Raw genomic sequence first — 13,232 nt, 5'->3', positions numbered from 1 at the left:
GGTACATTGAAAGCTAAGGTCACCTGCAGGCACTTTTGAAGTCCCCCAACATTGACTCTAAAGGGTAGCTTCCAACTACCATGTAGTTTTCAGTCTCCATCCTAAAGCATACACTTCAGTGAGCCAAAACACAGGACTTAAGTCCATTGCAGCAATTTAATTTAATAAAATAAAATTATAAGAGCAAAATTACATTTCTGGAGTACCAAAACCTGCAACTGACTCTTGGAGCAGAGCCTAGGAATCCACTAACACAGATGGTGGGGTCACTGGGCAGGACTCTCCCATCCCCCTCCTCCAGCACAGCACCCATCTTTCAGACTCCTGGGAAAGCAGCACTTGGAGCCTACAACACTTGTGCTTTTCTCACCAGAGTAAGGACTGTAGGTCTCTGGGAGGCTGTCTACAAGGGTGGGCCACTCAGGGTAGGGGATAAGCACAGGAGGTGTTGGTGGAGCCCACAGGGCAAAACTTGAGGGAATTAGAAGGGGTGGGGGCTTTGGCAGGTGCCTCTGCCTTCTCCGCACCCCTCCACACAGAAGACGGTCCTCAGAAGAACCCCTACTAGAGAATGGTGACTTAAGGCAAAGGGGAAGGCTGCCTCTTGGACTCAACCCCAACTTGCAGAGCTGGTTTGTGATAACAGAAAAAACCTGCGTTCTGCCCTCGAGCCAACCACCTCAGAAGTTACAGTAGGAGAGGAAAATTGGTAGAGGGTCTGTTCCACTTCATGCCTTGGGCCTCTCAAACTTTCTGCACAGGAGACTCGACAGGCACAGCCTTCTTTCCCCGTTGCTTTAGACGGCCCCGGGCATAGACTCTGAGCAGGAGGGCAGCAAAGACCACAGCCACCCCCAGACCCCCCACCACAGTGACAGTGTGGCCATAGAGGAGGCAGGAGAGGAGGATGGCAAAGGCCTGACGGAGGGTCATGATGATGGTGAAGATGGCAGCGCCAAACTGCCCAATGGTGTAGAAGATGAAGAGCTGGCCACACGCGGAGCAAACAGAGAGCAGCAGGGCATGCGCAGCAAATTCACTGTGTCGCCCCATGAAGCGGGTTCCCTCCAGGAGGGCCCCCTGCTCCAGCAGGGAGCCCACCGTGAAGAGGCAGGAGAAGAGGTTGACCCCAAACATCATCTGCACCGAAGACATCTTATAGGCAAACAGGGCGTCCTGCCAGTTCGAGGTGAAGCTGTCAAAGGCGATGTAGCCTGCCAGCAGGATGAGGCCTGACAGCGTGGTGGCTGGGGAGCTGCGGGGCTCGGGGCCACTGGAAAGCAGAAACATGCTGACCCCGATGGAGATGAGGCCAGCTGTCAGGTACTCCCAGTGTTCATAGCTGCGCCGAGACACCAACTTGCCCATCAGCATGACGGGGATCACCTTCGAGGCCTTGGCCAGCACCTGGGTGGGGAAGCTGACGAACTTGAGAGCTTCATACTGACACCAGCTGCTAAGCACATTGGACAGGCTGGCAAAGGAGTACCGGTACATGGGTGCCCCGTGGCGGGGCTGCTTGCAGAGGATGCAGTAGAGGCCGGCCACGATCAGTGCCAGAACTCGGTTCATGAGCACCAGGAACTGAGAGTCTGTGAAGCGCTCACCTGGCGACGTGGCAGTAGCCCCATAGCTGCGGGTCATCACTCTTTCCTGCAGTATTCCCCAAGTCAGGTAGGACACCTGCATGGGGAAGGACCAGGACAGGGGACAAGATAAGCCAGAGAAGGAAAAGGTGGACAAAAAAGCATCTTGACAACCTCCCTCTTTCTCACATGTCTAAATGATTTAAAAGATAGCATACATATTTTGGTCCCTCTGCAGTAACTAGAAGTTTCCTCTCCCTTCCAAGCCTGCATTCACCTTGGAGAGAATAAGTGTGTGTGAAACACAACAACAAATGCTTTAAGATTGTCCAGATCCTGTCCAGACCCTGTGTCCATGCCCCACACAAGGGTAAGTCAAAGCTGACTCCATCCCAGGTATCTTCCTATCTATGCTCAGTCAATTCAGGGAGTAAAAAGATGGGACACCTGTTAGTTCAGCATGTGTAGAACTAGCGGTGCCCACTCCAACATGCCAAGAGCTCAGCATCTTCTTCGCTCCTCCTTACATGGAGTGGGGGAAGGCTGAATGGCTTCCCCAAACTTTGATCGGTGGGTTCACAGTATATGAGACACATCACCACAAGGGGAAGTGTAGTAAGAGCACAGAAGACATCACAGAAAAGAGAGTAAGGGAAAAGAAGGAAAAGACAGCATGTCCTCCAACCACTTCTAAGAAGATGATGGCACAGTGTGCCTCTGGGAGGAGGGGGCCACATAACACACTAGCCAGGAAAGCCTTGGGACTGGTAGGGTGAAAACTCTGCTTCCGTGCAGTCCCTGTCCACAGGGACCCAACCCAGGAAGAGAAGCGGAGCCCGCCTGCCTACCTACCTGGAGCCCCGCAGCGCAGAAGAGCAGCTTCAGGGCTTGCCAAGTGGGAGTGGTCTCTGCCGGCTCCGTCCGGGAAGCCAGAGGAACCTCGTCAGAGGACTTGGGCTCATTGCCAAACACACAAGTTTTCACCAGGGGGAAGCAGAGACCCCTGCCTAAAAAAGGCACACAAGATCAAGATCTCACCTTCTCCCCAGCACCTCATCTTCCCCAGAGCAGCCAGTTGCCCTGCTGTCAGGCCTGCAGGTCTCCCTCCCTCCCTTTCCAAGCCACATCCCTATTTGGACTGCTGGTGAGCACTCATAAAACGGACCCTGCACATTAACCCACCCTTTCCGCACACACCTGTCTCCAGGTAGTTCTTCCGCCTGAAGTATTGCACCATCAGGTAGCCGGGTACCATAAAGCTGGCATAGCCAGCAGCATTCACCAAAAACCGGAAGAACCATAGCTGCGACCATGACTCTGGAGGGACTTCGGGAGTTTCCCCACCTGCCCCCAGGGAGGGGAGCGCAGCCAGCACCACCACTGCCCACCACCTGCGGGGACAGCGGACGTTAAGGATTAGGGTGCAATTCCTCATCCACTCGGCCCTCCAGAGGGGACTACACTGGAGAAGGGCCCGGAGTCTCCCCGCCCCCCTCAGCTGCAGCCCAGCCCGGACAAAGAGCCTCTCTCTCTCCGGGGTGGGGTGGGGTGGGGTGGGGGGAAGGGAGCGGAGGCCGGCGCGGGCCAGGCAGGGCTCCCTCCCTCCCCGGGGGCGGATTCGCCCCTCCGACCACACAGGTTCCCTCTGTTCCCTCTAGCGCTCTCCTGCCGCTCCGGCCACAGGCGGCGCCCCTCCTCCCAGCCCGCCTTCCAGAATCCCGGAGCGCCAGAGTTCCCACCTCCTCCGCCCGACACTCCCGGACCCTCGCCAGGAGCACGAGTCCACGCCGCGCCCCCTCTCCCTGCCGGCTCCGGGCCCCGCGGGCCGGCAGGAGCTGGGACCCCACCCGGCCCCTCCGTGCCCAGCAGCGGCAGTCACGTGGCCCGGGGGCTCGGTCACGTAGGTCCGCCGCTCCCCTAGCCCCCCACCTGGCGTCCATGGTCCGGGCCGCGTGGGGAGGAGGGGGGCCGGGGAATGCGGTCCCCGGGCCGCGCGTTCCCTCCGCTTCCGCGGCCGCCTCCAGCAGCGGCCAGTGAGCTAGCGGCTAGCGGAAGTACCCTGCTCTTCCCGCCTCCCTCCCGGCTGCCGCCCCTCCGCCCCCAGTCGCGACCACGCAGCGCCCCGGGCCGCCGGCAGGCCACAGCGCCCCCGCGTGGCCCGGAGGGAGACGCGCCTCGGGAGCCGGGCGCCTGGCTGCCCCGGGCGGGACGGGGCCCGGCGGCGTGGTGGGGTGCGGGGAGGCGGGGACCCCCCAAGGCCGCGCACCCCCACCCCCCTTCGCCATCGCCCTGAGCCCTCACAACCAACCCAGGAGGTAGTGGTGCCCCCCTTGCCATCTCGGGAGGGGGACGCTGACTTTCTGCGTCCCAAGCACTCTCTCACTTTATCCCTTTCGCGTTTTCTCACAGGAAGAGCTCTCCTTCCTTTCTCCGCTGGGCTGCAGTTCTGTCCCCCAACAACCCATGACCTTCGAGGCTCTGCATGACCTGGCCCTTCTGCTTCGCCCCCTCACTCACCCTCTGCGGAGTCCCACTGGCCAGGTCCTCTAATTCACCGAAGGCCTTCCCTTGAACGCTCCCCCCCACATCCTTACTCACCCTTCTGTCCGGCCTGGAGGTGACAGGCCTCAGAGCTCTCCCCTGACTACCCAAAGACCCTCCACCAACGCGTGTTCTCCTCACTTTACTCTTCCTTCACAGAATCCACTGCAACTTGTAATTACATATTTATTTGGCTGTTTATGATTTTAATGGCTGCCTCATTCACTAGACTATAAGATCCAAGTGGCCAGAGATTGTGTTGGTTTATTCCCCCATACCCATACTGACCATATTCACCTAACAAGGGCTTCAAACGTGTGGAATGAAAGGAAAAACATACAAAGCCATAGCTCCCTTGTGTTACCCCCCGTAGGCCAGCCCTTCTCTCCAGGCTCCTCTAAGGCAGTGATGAGCAACCCCCCTCGGGGGGTTGGGGGCTTCTCATCTCACCTCCTCTTTATCCCTCTGTTTCCACACAAAGGGCAAGGGTTTGTGATGGACAGAGAGGCCTGAGGACTGTTAGCTCCCCCCCACCCCCACCACACACACACACACACACACACACACACACACACACACACACACACCTATGAAGGTCCTACCCTGCTCAGGGAGCAATTTCCTTCTCTTTGTCTCTACCATAAGGTCACAAGGCAGGCCTACCTAAATATCCCCAATGCATGCACACAGACGTTTGTGCGCAAAATGACTCTGGGAGGGGGGATCTTTTTAAAGGTCTCTGCTGTTTTAGTGTCATGTTATTGAAACTTCCCCTTCCCCAAAGGCTCAGTTCAGGGCCTTCTGTGTGAAGTCTTTAAACAACAGTGTTTAAGAGTCCTCAACAGCAGTGAGATGGAACCCCTCAGGGTCCTGCTTGCTGATTTCAGTTTCTCTCCTTACTCGGAAGAGTCCATGTTTTCCTACTGATTGGCAGTTTCAGGCTGACCCAACGTGGGTAGAAACAAGAGCCCCTGCCATTCTCTAGAGGCAAACAGGCTTTGCCTAGGATACCGGGGGCTTCGGAGTCTTCAAGAATCTCCATCCACCTAGGAAGCTCTTCCTTCTAGACTGGCCTTCTCTCACTTGTGATCCCTCCTCTCAGCTCAGGACTGTGCTGGCCCCAGGCTGTGGCCTCAGCAGTCCTCAGGACACCAGGAAGGCACGTTGTCTGGGCCCAAGCTGCAGCAGCTAAAGCTCCAGCTTCCAGATGGGAAAAGATGGAGTCTCCGGGCCCCAGACTCTGCCCCGGCTTCAGTCAGCACACAGCAGTGGCTTCCCAGAGATCTTCAAGTCATCAAAGGGCAAAAGAGCCAAGGGCTGAGAAGAGAATGGAGAGAAGCAAGATCAGGGCCCATGGGCAAAAGGCAGCAGTAGAGAAAGGGAGCTGGGGAGACAGATTGGGCCTTTTCCTCTCCACCAAATGACAGCTGAAGGATATCGGGGAACAAATCCTCCTACTAATCCCCCAAATAGAGGCCCCTCTGGGCTAGACAGAGCCCTGAAGCCTTAGGCAAGCCCTCACTCTCTAAGATAATGTCAGTATATCAGAGCTAATAAGGACACCAGAGGTGATACAGCCTATGGGTCTGGGTTGGTTTTTTTTTTAAGTAAGCTCTAGGCCCAACGTGAGGCTTGAACTCATGACCCTGAGATCAAGAGTCACACACTCTACTGACCGAGCAACCCGGGTGACCCCGAATCCTTTTTTACACTGAACATTTTTAAATGGGAAAGACTGTACAGGAAATCTAGGTTCCACCCCTCTTGAAAAATTCCAAGACCTGGAAGTACTTGGCGCACATTCCTCCTCTGAGACTATCTGCTGAAATCAAGTAGGGCAGAGCCTCTGATCGCCCCCAGGCCTCACCACCCTGTTTTATACCTAACTTGCCTCACTGATCCACTGCAGGGCTCCTGTTACAGTTCAAGTTTAAGCTCCCTGGTCTTGACCAACTAAGAGGGCGGGGGCAGAGGCTCACTCCAAGTCCCACAGAGGGTGAGTGACAGAGTCACGGATGTGGATTACACCCCAGAATCCCAACTCCTCGGCCCTTTCAGCTGTCACAGCTCCTGGCTCTGCTATGGGTGTGGGAGCTCCTGGAGACGGAGCCTAGCCTGGGCCTCTTACATCCTCAGCCAGGTCCTGGGGAGTCTCGTCCTCCACGTTCCGCAGCAGGGAGTCGGCGCCGGCCTCACACAAGGCAGATGAGATGCTGCTGAGGCCCCGACCAGCCGCGAGGTGCAGAGGGGTGCAGCCGTTGAGCATGCGGGCATCTACACGTGCACCAGCCTGGAGCAGGAACTGCACCAGCCCGCGCTCCTGGGTCTCCACAGCCAGATGCAGCGCGGTCTTTCCACTCGTGCCCTCCTGCAGGGGAACAAGGCTGTCAGCCATGGGACCTCAAGAGGAATCCTGCCAGGCCCTGGGGCTCCACATGACAAGTGCCACCCCTCCTGATGGCTGGGCAGGGGCCCCAGGGCCTGATCAGGCGGTGGGGCAGGCCCAGGGCTGGGTCATGACCGGCCCCCCTCACCTGCGTGTCGATGTCAGCTCCGTTTTGAAGCAGCAGTTCCATGAGAGGCCGGTTCCTCTGCAGGGTGGCGATGTGGAGACAGGCCAGACCTGGGATGGGGTGAGGCTGGGGGTCGCTCATCTGTATCCACCAACTCTCCCCCACCTTCCCTCACTTTCAGGGACCTCCCTGCCCCTCAGCCCCAAGGGACTTACTGCCCACTCAGTGCCTCTGAGTACAGGACTGTTCAAACACAAACCTGAAAAACCCCCTCAAAAGTCTAAGGGGAAAGGAACTCAAAGTTTCCACCTTTTCAAAGTCATGTTATTGAAACTTTCACGCTTCAGGGGTTAGGCGGCTGAGTAACACCCCACATACACGCGCACCCTACCCCCACAAGCATACCCTGCCCGCAGTCTCTCTCTCCCCACCCCCCACCTCTCTGAAACTCTATCTGCCTTCAAGCCCTGTCCCAAAACCACCATCTTCAGAGCTCTCCAGGATCCCCAGGCCCCAGCCCCTCCCCAGATGCCAGAACTAGATTCAAAGTGTCTGTTCAAACGTCCCTGCTCCTTGAGGGTTTCCCTGGCCATCCTCTTTGAAAATCACGCCTACATCCCTCACATTCTAGTTCTCACTCTGCTCTACTTTTCCCTCAGGCCTTCCTGCTTGCTAACCTGCTAGAGAAGTCCCTGCTTAGACTTACTGCCGGCCTCCATCATTCTCTGCTTTGTTCACAAATTAAGTATCACTCCGGAATAATGTCTGGCACACAGAAGGCCCTCAATACATTTTTGACACGTGAATTAATGAGTTAATCTAATCTCTGTTAAACTAAATAGCTTGAGGGCAAGGTTTAGCTCTCTCTTTTGCACATAGTAGGCTCTCAGTAAATTCTCAATTGAATTCATTCATTCATTCATTCATTCAGCAAAGATGTATGGAGTACCTATGTGCTTGGAACTGGAGGTGCATTGACAGACAGGCCATAAGCATCCTGTCCCTGAGAATGGAGTCCCTCTCCTGCCCCCTTCTCATCCCACGGGCCCCGAGGCCGCCCATACCTTGCCAGTTTTGCAGCTGGAGGTCCAGGGAGTGCAATGGTCCTCGGCCTGGCTCAGGCCGCCCCTCCAGCAGGCAGCGGGCACAGGCCAGGTGCTGGCGCTGACAAGCCACGTGCAGAGCTGTGTCACCATGTCGATCCTGTAGCATGCGACTAGCCCCCTTCAGGACCAGGGCCCGAACTGCGCCGGGCTGGTCCAGGTGTACAGCCAGATGGAGTGCTGTCTGTAGGCACAGAGGGGCCCAGGGCTACTGGCGTGTGCTCCTCCCTCTGGCAACATGCTACGGTGGACCCAGGAATTACCAGCTGCCACACTTTGAGGGCTGCTTAGAAAGGCTATGGCCCTGGTTTTCCAAGGAAATGCTGCCAAACCCTTCCCTCTGTCACTGCCCAGGCAGCTCTTAGAAACACCCCTCCCAGGTCTGCAGGCAGGGTGAGGGAAGTGGGCCCCCGCTTTTCTTGCAGGTCCTCTTAGTCCCTGCAGAAAGGACAGATGGGGGCAGGGTCTACCCCCTCCACCTCTGGGGAGACCTCTGTTATCCCCAGGGGCCAGGGGAAAAGGAAAGGTCGGAGGGAGGGAAGACTAGAGGTACCAGGCAACCTCTACCTGCCATACTCCTAAGGCTCCACACAGATGCCACTCCCATGTTAAGCATTCCCTGGCTGCTCCCCACGGACACTGGATCCCACAGGAGCTGGTATGTGTCTCTATCATAAGTCTTGTCACATGCTCTGCAGTTAGGTGTGGACATGAGTCCCCTAGCCCATGCTCGAGCACCTCATGGGCCGAGGCTGTGTCTTGCTCATGTTTGTATCATCAGCTTCTATCCCAGTGTCTCGCATATGGTTTCCAGAATGTGCAGCCTGATGTGGCTGCTAGGAATGGGGCAGGGATAGGTATCCGGGGACAGCCCACCCTCTCCACTCACCTACCTGGTAAAGGTTGTTCTGAATGTCCAGGACCTCCCGGGGCAGCAAAGCCAGGCAACAGAGCAGCACAGCTGGGGCCTCGTGAATCACCGCCAGGTGTACCAGCCTGGGAGGGGGAGGTAGCAAGAACAGGGTTCAGTGTCAGGGCTTGGGGCCCTAGACAGTGAGCTAGGGGCCTGAGGTCCTGGGGTTAGAAGGAAGAACACATCAATCTCTAAGAAGCCACTCATAGGGTGGGTGTAGGAAGTTAGAGTTTAGGCCAGGAAGTGAGGGTTGGTGTGGGAAGCCAGGATCCTGGGGCTGGGAGCTCCAAGTTCCCATCTCTGGCCTTCAGGAGGGCCTCGGCAGAGTGGGAGCATGGGCAGGGTGCTGATGGGACAAGGTCCTTCCTGTTTGGGCTGCCCGCACCCCACTCCCCTCTGGTCCCAGGGCCCTGTGAGGCCAGCTGCAGCTCGAAGCCAAAAGGAAAGCCGCCGAGATAGCACAGACGTGGTTTCCGGGGCTGAGCTCCCCACCTCCGCCAACCTCAACAGGGAGGATTGAGAGGGCAGGAGCAGGGTTACTCCCACTCCCAGCAACTCAATGTTATACACTTAAAGGGAGAGAAAACAGAAGCTCTGGGAAGAGGAGGCAGGAGACAGCGAGGCAGCCTGTCCTGCTGTCGTTTACAGGGGAATCAAGAGGGTCAGTCTTCAGACAGCACGGACCCGGTGGGGCCTGACCAGAGGCCATCCCCCACTCTGCCTACACTTCCAAGGGGAGGTCTGTGCGGTGCAGAACATGTGCGTCCGTTGGGGGCCAAAGAGTCTGAGCCTCTTGCTAAGGTGGGAGGGGGCAGCTGGGAGGGGAAGTTCCAGTCCTGGGGTTTCCCCACATCAGGTGGGGAAAATGAAAGCCAGAGCTGGAGGGTCTAGGCCGGGACAGATGCCTTGGGACATTAACCGCCCTGAGGGGTAGTTTGGGTAAAGGCACATCTGGGCTGGGGAGGGGGCTGCTCAGGCGGGAGGGAGGCAAGCTTGGTGGCTGGCGGCAGGAGAGGCCCAGGAGAGAGAGTGACAGAGGGAGGGCGGGAGGAACCGCGCTGGAAATCCCCTCGGCCAGGGCCTGTTCTCTAGGTCACATTCCTGCAGCCACCTCCCTCTCTCCCTGTCTCCCCTCCTCCCACTTCCTCATCCCACTTCCATAAGTCCCACAGGCCAGACACCTCTAAGGGAAGAGAGCGCCCCCTCCTCCCTAGGAACCTCCTGGGGAGTCCTGACTCCTCTTCTCTGCCCTCCCCCCGCCACAGTCTAGACACAACACCTGTCTCTAACTAGGTTAAGGCTGCAGCCCAGAGGCTAACAAAGGACAGCAGTATCAGAAGTCTTCAATCCCTAGATCAAAGGTCAGTCCAGGATTCCACACGGAGCTCCCTAAATCTTGGTTCTGGGCCTGTGGGCTGGTAATCTGGGCAGGTTACAAAAAAGGCCTGGGGTCATTCCTCTCCCACCCACCGGTCCACAGGCTATCTTTGTCAAAGGCCACCCAAGATTAGGACCCTCCCATCTCCAAAAAGCTGGTCAAGACAGACACCTCTGGCCTCCTCTACCCTCCCGACCCCCATTCATCTCAGCATCCCCGATCTGGGACCCTGGCACACTCCACTCTGTTTCTCTCCCCCAAATCCCAGGCACTCCCTCACCTGACAGTGTTTCTTCTTCCTAAGGGGCAAATCTTCAACTGGCCAGTCCCTCCCACACAAAATGCTTCTTATTTCAACTGCCTGCCCCCCTAGCCCAGTCCCCACCAAACTTCACCTGGACCTTGTGGGGAGAAAGGGTAAAGTAAAGGGATCAGACAGAACAGTGAGGAGGACTTGGGGGGCTCAGGAGGTGGAGGGTGTCAGTAAAGCTGACTCCAGCCCTCACTTCCCCTTTTGCAGCAGAGAAGGAAGTGAGCTGGGCAGCCAGCCGCCTGTCTGTCTGCTGGGGCTAGAGTGCCCCAGCCTGGGTCACCCCCTCTTCCTCAGAGCTAGCCTTAGCTCTGCTCCCTGGCCGTACCCCCATCGTTAGCTCCCTGACCCCCACTGGCAACCTGTAACTGGCACCTTTTGTTCCTTGAGACAGGGTACTATGAGGTCGGGGGCTGGGAATCTCAGATTTGAGCAAACAAAGATGTGTTCTCCCCTAGCAAGGGGAAAAAAAAAAAAAAGGGGCACTTTGACTGGTCAGGGGAATTTTCCCTTCCAGGGGGTGGGTTATTAGTAGCTTTCCGGGCTGCTAGCTGGGGTTCCAGGTGTCTGGCAAGGGCTCTGTCGGCTCTGCCCACCTCCCAAAGGGAGGGCAGAGAGATGATGCCAGGGCCTCTGGTCCGGGTCAGGCCAGAGCTCAAAAGTGGGCTGAGTGTGAAGTCTAGAGTTTGGAAGAGAGAGTGGGGACTGCCCCTTCCAGCTCGGGCGTTTTGAGGGATCCTCACAGACTGGGTTCCCGGCCTGCTGAAGATCCTGGCAGGCCAGGAGTTAGCATCGATTGGAAGGGGTCTCTGTCTCAGCCTCGACCCCATACTCACGTGTCTCCATCTTCGGAGATGTAAGTGAGGGCTTCCAGCTGCTGAGGGCTCAGAGCCCCCGCGGCGGGAAGCGGCGAGCGTGGGGCTGGATTCTCGGTCTCCGTGCCCCCCAACAAGGGCAAGGGCTCGGTGAGCGACGAGGAACCATAGGTGGAGTCAGCTCTCTCCCCGTCTGTATCTTCCTTCTCCTGTGGCTCCTGGGCTGTTCCCGGAGGATGAGTCCAGGGCTGGGGGCCGTGACCATCCGAGGGCCCAGAGGCTGGGGCCGAAGTGGGCTCGGGCAGGGAGCGCAGAGAGCGCAGAGACTCGATGCCCGAGTCATACTGGCTCTCATCTGTCTCGTCCGGCCCCTTCCGCGCCTCCGACATGCCAGCGGTCCCGGCCCGCGGGGGCCAGGTCCGAGCAGGATCTGGCTCCGGGCTCCGCCGCGCCGCCTTTCCGGGTTGCAGGTCCGCCTTGCAGAGCTAGCGCCCGGCCGGGAGTGGCCTCCTTCCTGGGCTGCGGGAGCCCGAGGAGTCGGCGAAAAACGCGGGCGAGGATCGGAGCTCTGGAGGCTTCCACGGCAGCGGCTACTCGGGGTAGCTGGACTGCCCAGTCGGACTCGCTCCCTCGCCCCGCCCCTCAGGCCCCGCCCCCGACAGGCGCTTCCGGACCGAGGCCCCTCCCTCCGGAATCCCCCTAACCCCGCCCTCTGCGTTGGCTTCGAGTCAGGGGTTACCCGGTCCTGAGTCACTCGAGCGTTCATTCACCCACTCATTCATTCACCTACTCATTCATTCACCCATTCACTCATTCATTCACCCACTCATTCATCCATCCATCCATCCATCCATCCATCCATCCATATTTTCCCTTCCTTTTTTCATTAATTCCATGCATTTTCTTTTCTTCCTTCCTTTCTTCCATTTCATTTTTTCCATTCATTCATTCATTTGTAGTTGTTGTTTTTTAAAATATTTTTATTTATTTCTGTGACAGAGAGAGCATACACAAGCAGGGGGAGGGGAGAACCAGGCTCCCCACCCAGCAGGGAGCCCTCCTGGGGGGTTGATTCCAGGACCCCAGGATCAATGGCCTGAGCTGAAGGTAAACGCTTAACCGACTGAACCACCCAGGCGCCCCTTTTCATTTGTTTTTCTATTTTTTAAAGATTTTATTTATTTGACAGAACACAAGAGAGGCAGGCAGAGGGAGGGAGAAACAGGCTCTCCACTGAGCAGGAAGCCCAAGGTGGGTTTCGATCCCAAGACCCTGGGATCATGACCTGAGCGGGAAGCAGCTGCTTAACCGACTGAGCCACACAGGAGCCCCTCTTTTCATTTACTTTTAAAGAAATATTTATTAATCATCTGCACAGGCTACGCAACTTGCAAGGAGAGCACTGCTTCCTATCTCCTACCCATTTCTCTCAATTTCTGTGGCTTCCTTCTCTATCAGTGCCCAGGAGTTTGGGTAGGGAAAGAAAGGGGATACCTATTGTCTTTAAAGGAGCAGTTCTGTCTTTGGATCCTGGATAGAGGGTCTCCTGAGTCAACTTCCTAGATCACATAGAATTGGGCACAAGGACAGTTTTTTTGTTCGTTTGTTTTTGGTTTTTTGAAAGTGGGTTTTCTCAGGCAAGCTGTTATCTTAAAAAAATGCAGATATGCAGGTCATATTTTTTGTTGTCTAAAAAAGCAGAATGGTCATTCTTCACAGGGATGAAACACTGGCTCTGGGCGGTTACGACATCTGGTTACCCTGAGTGATCAGGGAAGTTTAGTTCCTCATGGTGGGGCCAGAATGGGGAGGCCCCAGACTTGCTGGGCCATGTTCTCCTGAGGTCCCCACCACAGCCACAGCCCCAATGCCAGCACATCCTCCCTCCTTCCCTGTCTCTGCTTTCCGTGGGCCTAAAGGGCCTAGGGAGGTTGTCAGCAAACTCCACCCATATGGTGAGCCCCAATCCGTGCCCCGTGATTCATCTCCTACCTCAAGTGCCATCAACCCAGGGGCAGCAATGCCCTTAGAATCTCATCCCTAAGGGAACATCTCCTTTTTCCAACTCTGGCA

The 13,232-nt window shown here is 56.8% G+C and overlaps 2 protein-coding genes across 4 annotated transcripts; both read right to left on the bottom strand.

The window, feature by feature from the left end:
• Positions 1-140: 140 nt before the first annotated feature.
• SLC35B2 (solute carrier family 35 member B2) lies at positions 141-3,661 on the bottom strand. Of its 3 annotated transcripts, XM_032862056.1 has the most exons (4): positions 3,516-3,661; positions 2,784-2,977; positions 2,439-2,593; positions 141-1,683 (listed from the first exon to the last, which is right to left on the bottom strand). In XM_032862056.1, exons 1-4 carry the CDS (start codon positions 3,524-3,526, stop codon positions 745-747), a joined length of 1,299 nt encoding a protein of 432 aa, XP_032717947.1. In that variant the 5' UTR covers positions 3,527-3,661; the 3' UTR covers positions 141-744. The 3 variants fall into 3 exon arrangements, with proteins under 3 accessions (XP_032717947.1, XP_032717946.1, XP_032717948.1); XM_032862055.1 differs by lacking the exon at positions 3,516-3,661 and having other exon boundaries at positions 2,784-3,099; XM_032862057.1 differs by lacking the exons at positions 2,439-2,593; positions 3,516-3,661 and having other exon boundaries at positions 2,784-2,865.
• Positions 3,662-4,851: 1,190 nt separating this feature from the next.
• NFKBIE (NFKB inhibitor epsilon) lies at positions 4,852-11,790 on the bottom strand. The gene is made up of 6 exons (XM_032862048.1): positions 11,181-11,790; positions 8,637-8,739; positions 7,705-7,927; positions 6,662-6,750; positions 6,256-6,495; positions 4,852-5,444 (listed from the first exon to the last, which is right to left on the bottom strand). The coding sequence occupies exons 1-6, from the start codon at positions 11,546-11,548 to the stop codon at positions 5,379-5,381; spliced, it is 1,089 nt and encodes a 362-aa protein (XP_032717939.1). The 5' UTR covers positions 11,549-11,790; the 3' UTR covers positions 4,852-5,378.
• Positions 11,791-13,232: the final 1,442 nt, after the last annotated feature.

Source organism: Lontra canadensis, unplaced genomic scaffold (assembly GCF_010015895.1).
Source record: "Lontra canadensis isolate GAN:19392208 unplaced genomic scaffold, GSC_riverotter_1.0 scaffold23, whole genome shotgun sequence".
In the NCBI taxonomy this organism is placed as follows: domain Eukaryota; kingdom Metazoa; phylum Chordata; class Mammalia; order Carnivora; family Mustelidae; genus Lontra; species Lontra canadensis.
This window is presented reverse-complemented; position numbering and strand designations above follow the sequence as displayed.

Coding starts and splice junctions, on each gene's coding strand:
- SLC35B2 (XM_032862055.1), bottom strand. CDS start 3,021: ATGAGGAATTGCACCCTAATCCTTAACGTCCGCTGTCCCCGCAGGTGG. Junction 2,594..2,783: donor GAAGAACTACCTGGAGACAG/GTGTGTGCGGAA, acceptor TGCCTTTTTTAG/GCAGGGGTCTCTGCTTCCCC. Junction 1,684..2,438: donor TCTGCGCTGCGGGGCTCCAG/GTAGGTAGGCAG, acceptor TTCCCCATGCAG/GTGTCCTACCTGACTTGGGG.
- NFKBIE (XM_032862048.1), bottom strand. CDS start 11,548: ATGTCGGAGGCGCGGAAGGGGCCGGACGAGACAGATGAGAGCCAGTAT. Junction 6,496..6,661: donor GAGCTGACATCGACACGCAG/GTGAGGGGGGCC, acceptor GTTCCCCTGCAG/GAGGGCACGAGTGGAAAGAC. Junction 5,445..6,255: donor CCCAGGACCTGGCTGAGGAT/GTAAGAGGCCCA, acceptor TTCTCTTCTCAG/CCCTTGGCTCTTTTGCCCTT.